The 9,437-nt window shown below is 60.0% G+C and overlaps 1 protein-coding gene across 1 annotated transcript in view; it reads left to right on the top strand.

The window, feature by feature from the left end:
* Nucleotides 1-518: 518 nt before the first annotated feature.
* The window catches only part of Acsf3 (acyl-CoA synthetase family member 3), a 36,018-nt gene continuing 27,099 nt past the window's right edge, over nt 519-9,437 (top strand). The window contains exons 1-3 of the mRNA XM_042702287.1: nt 519-600; nt 5,774-6,448; nt 7,935-8,090. Coding sequence (XP_042558221.1) covers nt 5,810-6,448; nt 7,935-8,090 — 795 coding nt within the window. The 5' untranslated portion in view covers nt 519-600; nt 5,774-5,809. The remainder of the gene's footprint in view (nt 601-5,773; nt 6,449-7,934; nt 8,091-9,437) is intronic.

Here is a 9,437-nt window from a genome sequence, read left to right as displayed (position 1 = left end):
GGGACACCCCCTCGGTCAGTGCCCCGCCTGGGACACCCCCTCGGTCAGTGCCTCCCCCCGGACGCCCCCTCGGTCAGTGCCCCGCCTGGGACGCCCCCTCGGTCAGTGCCTCCCCCCGGACGCCCCCTCGGTCAGTGCCCCGCCTGGGACGCCCCCTCGGTCAGTGCCCCGCCCGGGACGCCCCCTCGGTCAGTGCCCCGCCCCCCTCGGTCAGTGCCCCGCCCCCCTCGGTCCGTGCCCCGCCCCCCTCGGTCAGTGCCCCGGACGCCCCCTCGGTCCGTGCCCCGGACGCCCCCTCGGTCCGTGCTCCGGACGCCCCCTCGGTCCGTGCTCCGGACGCCGCCTCGGCCCGCGGCCGGGCACCGGGCGCCGACGCCGCCGGGCCTCGGAGGCCGCGCCTCGCTCCGGGCAGGGCGCGCGCGTCGGCCGCGCGGGCTGAAGGGCTCCGGGCGGGGCCGGGCGGGGCCGGAACCAGCGCGCCCGGAACCTCAGCCGGGGACGCTATTGGCGGCGGACCCAGTTCCGGTACTTCCTGCCGGCTCGGCCCGACCTCGGCGCGCGCCTGACCCCCGTGACCCCAGTCTGACCCGGAGGCCGGAGGTGAGCCCGCGCGGCCGGGCCCGGGAGACCCCGCGTGCGGGGCGGGGGGGGGGGCAGAGCCCGAGCTGCGGCGCCCCCAGCCCGGGGCGGCCGGGCGGCCGGGCCTCGGCCCGCGGGGCAGCAGCGCCCGGCTCCCCGGTGCTCCCCCACGTCCCACTGACTGGTGGAGGACGGGCTGTTGGTTGGACTTGTCTGTGTCTGTCTGTCTGCCTGGCTGGCTGAGTGGCTGTTGGACTTGTCTGTGTCTGTCTGTCTGCCTGGCTGGCTGAGTGGCTGTTGGTTGGACTTGTCTGTGTCTGTCTGTCTGGCTGGCTGGCTGGCTGAGTGGCTGTTGGACTTGTCTGTCTCTGTCTGTCTGTCTCTGTCTGTCTGACTGGCTGTCTGTCTGGCTGTTGGACTTGTCTGTCTCTGTCTGTCTGTCTGACTGGCTGGCTGACTGGCTGTTGGACTTGTCTGTCTCTGTCTGTCTGTCTGTCTGACTGGCTGGCTGGCTGGCTGTTGGACTTGTCTGTCTCTGTCTGTCTGTCTGCCTGGCTGGCTGACTGGCTGTTGGACTTGTCTGTCTCTGTCTGTCTGTCTGACTGGCTGGCTGAGTGGCTGGTTGACCAGCTGGCTGGCTGGATGAATGACTGGCTGATGGCAGGGCCTCATTCTGCTGCCCAGTCTGGCCCAGAGCTGGAGATACTAATGTCTCAGCCTCCTGACTGCTGAGCTTACAGGCGTACACCCCCCACTCAGCTCCATCTGGCATTTCTTAGTGAAAGTTATCACCCGCGCCCTTCACGGCATCGTGTGGGACCCAGTCCCCTCCACTGTCCAATTCTGGGACACCTTCATCACACAGAGGAAGTTCTGGGGATCACTGATATACACGGTCTGGTGGTGAGTAGGTCAGATGTGGCATTGAATCAAAGCCAGGTGCCATTCATTTAGGAACCTGCATTCATTTGAGTGCAAGTATCATCCTTATCTCTTACTGGCAGGCTCTAGTGAGCATGTGCCAAGGGACGCTCATCTGCTTGGCACGTGCTTAGAGAATCACTGTCACCCCAGGTCAGTGCCAAATCTTTCAGTCTCATCTTACAGGTAGGAAGTGAGAGGGAAAAGGAACTGTTAGGGGTAAGAAGTAGCGATGGCAGTGCCCCGTCTTGGTGATTCCTGTTGAGAGCCTCAGACTTCCGTTCAACTGCTTTTTCTCATAATGCTGAGTTCCTGCTCAAATGCTTCTTCATGATACCCTGGGTGCCTCCCTAAGCAATGGAAAGAGCCAGGGCAGGCATACACAGCCATCAAGCAATCACAAAGCCCAGGGAGGGGCCTGCGTGTAAAACTGGCCTCCAGAGGCCTCCATGAGACTCTTTAGGCTCCCCTCCTGATGCATCTCACTACTTTTCTTTTCTGACTTTCCTTTTGCTTTCAATAAACTTACTGTGTTTCCCTTACACATTCCCTGCCTTTTGATTCTCTAATGCGTGGTGAAAAGGAATCCTTTTCCCTAGGAGGTATCAAAACGCAAGGTTTAAGCAGGTGAAGAAAACCAGGAAGAAGAGCAGTGGTACGAGGCTGAGTTTGTGGGAGGCTAGCTCTCCTCTTAACTGCCTTCTGTCGGGACATAAAAGAGAAATCCTCTGGGCTCTAGGATTGGCCCCCGAAGGGACCCGTATGTCCTGATGGCAGTCTTGCCTCCTGGAGCAGCAAGGCAGTGACTCCCAAACCCCAGAATGCCACACTGCCCAGGCCCCTCCGCATGCTGCTGCTTCAAAGGGGACAAAGCTTCTCCCCTCAGGCTGAACACTGAGGGACAGGTACACCCGGGCTGGGGTGCCTGGGAGTGCTGTTTGCCAGAAGAGTTCCCCTCAGGGCCCTGCTTTCAGGAAGGAGTGCTGCCGCATGGCTCCCAAGCTGGGGGCCCTGCCCTGACAGGTTTTGATGAGCTCCCAGCCAGGAAGGGGTGCAGGTGCTGTTCATCGATGCCCTCGTCCGCGTGATCAGGAGAATCGTGGCATTTTGGTGCTGCAGCTGTGGCATGACGTCAAGCACTCTGGTGCTGCACACTGCCGAGTGATCAGTTGCGTTTTCTCTTCTGCCTGACAAGCAAATAGAGGAGCATTAGTGGTTCTGCCCTGCCCGTCCACCTTATGCCCATTGTATGTGGCCTGCTGACGAGCGCTCTGCAACTTAGCACCTCAGATTTGTTCAGTTTTTCTGTAGCAGCAGAAATCCAGGGTGTGAGCAAACCAGATGCTGCTTCTGAGCCCCTTGTGGACACAGGGCTGGGCAGCTATGGGACCCTTGCTGCCTCTTACTGCAGAATGATGGGTCTTGGGTGACCAGCATTTGTAGGGCCAGCAAACACAGGACTTGGAAACAATCATGAGCTGAGCCAAGCATCGGCATAGGATCTGTGAGGCACGCGTGACTCTTGTGCACAGGGCTAGAGGTTTTCCTGCCGAGACCCTGGCTAGAAGAGAAATCAGCAAGCCACATGAGAGAGGCAGGGAGGCCAGCAAGTGGAGCCAGGCCTGAGCGAGTTCCTCAAGCACAGAAGGTGGCCTGGGTCTGGCAGATTTCGTTGTTGTAGTTTATTCTTTATTAGATGATTATAAAGCACTGTGCTAATCTTGTTTGTTTTTTAAGAGAACAAAAACAGTGCTTGGAGCATGTAGTGGGTGTCATTTCCCCAGCACGTTCAGATGGAGAAATGGATTTGTAGGCAGGTGTGTGGCCAGCATGGAGAAGCAGCCCTGCAGAGGGTGAGATGCACAGAGGACTGGGGAGGAGCTCTGACAATTCTGCTTACCCTTGTCACCCTCCTGGGCCTGCCAGGCAGGCCCAGGCCTACAGCTTCCATGCTGGCGCCTGCTGTGTGCCCCCATCAGCAGGGGCTTGCCGCCCTGTCTCTGGAGTGCAGCACTATTTAGGGCCCTCGTCCCTGCCTGGAGCCCCATGGGGGCAGGCAGTGCAGTCTGCAGCCTACAGAGCATGAGGTCTGCGTCGAGTCCTCGCTCCAGACTCTGTTCTACCTACTGCAGCGGAGGTGGGCCTCTGGCCGAGCACTGCTCAGATGGCCGTACAGTGTTGCTGGGTGGAGGTGGCTGATCTGTTCTCAGTGCCAGGCCAAGGCAGGCAGGGGCTGTGACCTGGAGGTGACAGGAAGGACTTGAACCATTGGTGGTGGTGGTGGTGGCACTGGGAAGAAGGCGTTGTCAGCTCAGAGGCAGAGTCCAGGGTGGCATCTACCACCCATACTGTACAGGAGCAGTGTGCAGGTGTGCTGGCGGGACCGGGCCACTCAGGCCTTGTGCTGGCATGGACCGGGCCATGTGGGCCTGTGTGCAAGTATGCTGGCGTGGACCGGGCCATGTGGGCCTGTGTGCAAGTATGCTGGCGTGGATCGGGCCATGTGGGCCTGTGTGCAAGTATGCTGGCGTGGACCGGGCCATGTGGGCCTGTGTGCAAGTATGCTGGCGTGGACCGGGCCATGTGGGCCTGTGTGCAAGCATGCTGGCGTGGACCGGGCCACGGGGGCCTGTGTGCAAGTGTGCTGGCGTGGACTGGGCCACGGGGGCCTGTGTGCAAGTGTGCTGGCGTGGACTGGGCCACGTGGGCCTGTGTGCAAGTGTGCTGGCGTGGACTGGGTCCCGTGGGGCTGTGTACAAGTGTGCTGGCGTGGACCAGGCCACGTGGGCCTGTGTGCAAGTATGCTGGTGTGGACCAGGCCATGTGGGCCTGTGTGCAAGTATGCTGGCGTGGGCCGGGTCCCGTGGGCCTGTGTGCAAGTGTGCTGGCGTGGACCGGGCCACGTGGGCCTGTGTACACGTGTGCTGGTGTGGACTGGGCCACGTGGGCCTGTGTGCAAGTGTGCTGGCGTGGACCGGGTCCCGTGGGGCTGTGTACAAGTGTGCTGGCGTGGACCGGGCCATGTGGGCCTGTGTACATGTGTGCTGGCGTGGACTGGGCCACGTGGGCCTGTGTGCAAGTGTGCTGGCGTGGACTGGGCCACGTGGGCCTGTGTGCAAGTGTGTTAGTGTGGACCGGGCCACGTGGGCCTGTGTGCAAGTGTGTTGGTGTGGACTGGGCCACGTGGGCCTGTGTGCAAGTGTGCTGGCGTGGACCGGGTCCCGTGGGCCTGTGTGCAAGTGTGCTGGCGTGGACCGGGTCCCGTGGGCCTGTGTACAAGTGTGTTAGTGTGGACCGGGTCCCGTGGGCCTGTGTGCAAGTGTTCTGGTGTGGACCGGGTCCCGTGGGCCTGTGTACAAGTGTGCTGGCGCGGACTGGGCCACGTGGAGCCCTCTGGTGAAGCAGACGCCCGCACCTCCCTCCCAATAAGCTCGTTCCCTGCTGCTCGGTCTTTACTAGCAGTGTTTCCATCCTAGAAAACAACCTAATGCTTACAGCTGGGTGAACGCTCGCCCTTGGGGATGGCTGGGGGCGGTTGCCTGGTCTGCACCAGCCGACAGTCTTCTGGTGAGGTCTGTGGGTGGTGAGGTACCTGCGCAGCCCCATGCTCCTCTTACCTGGTGTTTTCCCAAGCCTAGAGTTCCAAAACCCAATATTCAAGATTTACCTTAAGTATATTGAGTATTGCTTCTCTAGAATCTCGTGGGGTATTTTTAAAATATTTAAGCCGACAAGATTTAGTAAAATACTCAGGAGGCTGAGATCTGAGGGTCATGGTTTGCAGCCAGCCAGAGCAGGAAAGTCCATGAGACTCTAATCTCCAATTAACCACCAGAAAGCCAGAAGTAGAGCTGTGGCTCAAGTGGTAGAGCACTAGCTTTCAGAGAAACAGTGCTCAGGGACACTGCCTATGCCCTGAGTTCAAGCCCCAGGAGAGGCACAAAAAATAAGAGGGAAAGAAAGGGAGGGAGGGAGGAAGGAAGGAAGGAATCCAGGCTAAGAAGCCAGATACTTGAAGTCTAAAGATGATGAATGCTGGGCTGGGAAGGTGGCTCAGTGGTGGAGCGCTTGCCTTGCATGCATGAGGCCCTGGGTTCGATTCCTCAGTACCACATAAACAGAAAAAGCGGAAGTGGTGCTGTGGCTCAGTGGTAGAGGCCTTGAGCTGAAGAGCTGAGGGACAGCGCCCAGGCTGAGTCCAGGCCCACGGCCTGGGCGGCGAGCGCTCAGTCACTGTGGCAAAGCACTCATCGCTGTGTTCTCCTCTCTGCAGAGGAACCGGCACGCCAGGGCAGCGCTGGCTGGCGCGATGCACCTGGTCTGGTGTCTGGCCTCCCGCCGGCAGGCCCTTTGGAGACACAGAGCACGTGGCCTCCTGCACACGGCCCCCGCCGCCCCCCTGGATGGGGCTGCCCCAGTGTTTGTGCGAGCCCCGGCATTTGGGGACAGAATTGCCCTGGTTGACCAACATGGCTGCCACACCTACAGGGATCTCTATGCCCGCAGCCTCCGCCTGTCCCGGGAGATCTGTAAACTCCGGGGCTGCGTGGACGGGGACCTCCGGGAGGAGAGGGTCTCCTTCCTGTGCTCCAACGACGTCTCTTACGTGGTTGCCCAGTGGGCTGCGTGGATGAGTGGCGGCATTGCTGTCCCTCTCTACCGGAAGCACCCGGAGGCCCAGCTGGAGTACTTCATCCGGGACTCGAGGAGCTCCTTGGTGGTGGCCGGCCAGGAGTACGAGGAGCTGCTGGGCCCGGTGGTCAGCAGGCTGCGGGTCCCTCTCCTGCCTCTCACTCCCGCCGTCTACCACGAGGCCGCAGAGGGGACCACAGAGGCACAGGTGCCAGACCGGGTGTGGCGAGACCGTGGAGCCATGATCTTCTACACCAGCGGGACCACGGGGAGCCCCAAAGGGGCCCTGAGCACCCACCGCAACCTTGCAGCTGTGGTGAGTGTCGGGGCCTTCCCGGGGGCAGCGTGCCCTTCCGTGTCCCTCCCTCACCCCTGCAGCCCTGGGCAGGCTCAAGGCACTTTCTGGGGGAGGTTGTTTGTTCACTCCTCTGTGTGGCCATTCTTAGCCGTCTCTCTGTCTCTCTGTCTGTCTCTGTCACACACACACACACACCTGCAAACATCATGAAGTCTGGGTGACAGGGTGAGAGGAACATGGAGCCTCGGGACTCACTTGCCAGGGCAGGGCAGCCGTGCTTTCTGCAGTGGCCTCCTGGGTGACCCGCCAGGACCATGGACACAGAGAGGACAGAAGAGACCACTGCGTGCTGTGTGCTGTGAACAGACAGCCAGCCAGGCAGAGCCAGGATGTGTGTCTGGGACCTGAGATTGAGATTTGTTTGGGTGACCTGGGAGCAGGACCCATCTTTTGTCTGACCTGTGCATTATCAATAATGCCTGTGCACTAATTTTTTTATTCTATAACTTAGTGACCATTGTGACAAAACTCTTCACCCACTTTGCTTATCTGCGATAAATACTCCCAGAAAGTATTTGTTTGCATTTAAAAGGAATGAAGTCTCTTATATGGTAGGAGAAATAAAGTAAAAACAGAAGTTCAAAGCACAAGAGGAAGGCAGGAAGTAAACACAGATTCCAAGCCAGCAGCATGGCTGTGAGTGTGGTGACCTTGGCCAGGTGCACAAGCACACCTCACAAGCAGCCGCATCCAGGAGTGGACGCATTCGTCTGTGAGGTCATCAGGAGTGGACACGTTCATCTGGGAGGTCATCAGGAGTGGACACGTTTGCCTGTGAGGTCATCAGCGGTGGACGTGTTTGTCTGTGAGGTCATCAGCAATGGATGTGTTCATCTGTGAGGTCATCAGCTGTGGACATATTCATCTGTGAGGTCATCAGCAGTGGACACGTTCATCTGGGAGGTCATCAGGAGTGGACGCGTTTGCCTGGGAGGTCATCTCTGGGCCTCTCCATTCCCTGAAGAGACAGTGAGGTCCTGCAGTGTGCCGGACACAGCACCCTTGCCGTGGCTACATGGGGCACTCGAAGGCCTTGTCCCCAGGGCTCCTCAGTACGAGCTGAGGATACACCCAACACTGACTCTGTGGCTCCCCTCTAGCTGGATGTGCAGGGATCACAGAGCTTGGCACAGAGGCCGCGGTTGGACTGATCCAGTTAAATCTGGACCTCTGCTGTGTGCCTGGGCTGGGAACACCTGCAGGAGGCAGGGCCGCATTCACACCGCTGCAGAGCCCGTCTGCTGCCCCGACGGCTCTAACGCGGCTAACCGGCTGTGACCCTCCCTGAGCACGCAGGGCCCTTGGTCATCTGGCCTCCATCTCTGCCAGGAATCACCAGAGGGAGGAGTGTGGACTTTCCTCTTCCTCCTTGGCCCCGCATCCACCCATGTGCGTCTCTAGTGGCACAGCGCTCCTGGTCTTACCAGTGCTTTGTCCCCTGCAGGTGACTGGGCTGGTCCACGCCTGGGCCTGGACGAGAGATGATGTGATCCTCCATGTCCTCCCACTGCACCATGTCCACGGCGTGGTCAACAAGCTGCTCTGCCCGCTCTGGGTGGGAGCCACCTGTGTGATGCTGCCCGAGTTCAGTGCCCAGCAGGTCAGTCGGGAATCGTGTCTCAGCGCGAGCTGAGGGCCAGCTTTGCAGATATGTGAGTCCCGGGGACCACCGTGACAGAAGGCCATGGGCTGGGGATAAAACATCCTGGGGCTGTTCTCACCTTTCTGGAGTGAGTTGAATAGAGCCAAAACCAGGTATGGACAGGTATGGCCTTCCATCTGGAGGACCAGGGTCAGCCGCTGTCCCCCATGGCTCCCGTGCCCGGGGTTGGCTGCTGCCCCCCGTGGCTCCCGTGCCTGGGGTCGGCCTCTGTCCCCCGTGGCTCCTGTGCCAGGTCGGCCACTGCCCCCCGTGGCTCCCATGCCCAGGGTCGGCCGCTGCCCCCCGTGGCTCCTGCCAGCCTGTGCTCCTGGCAGCCCCTCTGGGCCCTGCTGAGCTCTCAATCTGCCTGTCTCATGAGGATAACCCAGGATCATCTCCCACCTTTTTGTTGTTGTTGTTGTTCTGGTCCTGGGGCCTGAACTCTGGGCCTGGGCGCTGTCCCTCAGCTCTTCAGCTCAAGGCGAGTGCTCTACCACTTGAGCCACATCGCCACTTCCAGCTTTTTTTCTTTTGCTGGGGAATGGAACCCAGGGCCTCAGGCATGCAAGGCAAGCGCTCTACCACTGAGCCACCTTCCAGCCCACATCTCCCACCTTTAGGCTTTACTGAATTCCATCTACAGCATCCCTTTCTCTGCCTGGGGCTGTTCAGAGCCCAGGGAAGAGCATTTGGACACCACAGCCATGGTCTGTAGTGAGTGACCCCCGCAGCGGGCTGGCCTAGGCTCCTCCTCTCTTCCTTCCAACTGCTACTGTACATGGAAGTTCTGGTGTCACTGAGCAACCTGTGAATTGTCACCTGCGCAGGGTGGCAGGTCAGAGCCAATGATTTGGAGGGAAAAAAAGCCACATCCGAAGGCTGATGCTGGCCTGGGTGACCTGGTCTATAACGCAGTCTCCCAGAGGCTGATGCTGGCCTGGGTGACCTGGTCTATAACGCAGTCTCCCAGAGGCTGATGCTGGCCTGGGTGACCTGGTCTATAACGCAGTCTCTCTGACGTTCAGTGGGGCCAGCGGCTGTTGACTGTGCTGGGTAGTACTCTTCCTGCGGGAGTGGGCAGTGGTGCTGTCTGTCCATGGGGTCCGTTCTGCTGCTCCTGCCCTTGCCTTGGGCCATCCTGCCCTGAGCTTACCCTCGCTTGACTCATCTTCCTGTCCCTGGCTGCCTGGGCCCGGGCCCTCATCTCCAGTCCCTCACCGGACTGTCAGAGCAGATGTGGGCCTTGCGCACCCGATCTGTGCACTCAGCACGGTCCTCCCCTGTGCCGTGTGGGCAGCTCCTCTG

The sequence above is a fragment of the Dipodomys spectabilis genome, unplaced genomic scaffold (assembly GCF_019054845.1).
Source record: "Dipodomys spectabilis isolate Male_0828 unplaced genomic scaffold, ASM1905484v1 ptg000318l, whole genome shotgun sequence".
Taxonomy (NCBI): Eukaryota; Metazoa; Chordata; class Mammalia; order Rodentia; family Heteromyidae; genus Dipodomys; species Dipodomys spectabilis.
This window is presented reverse-complemented; position numbering and strand designations above follow the sequence as displayed.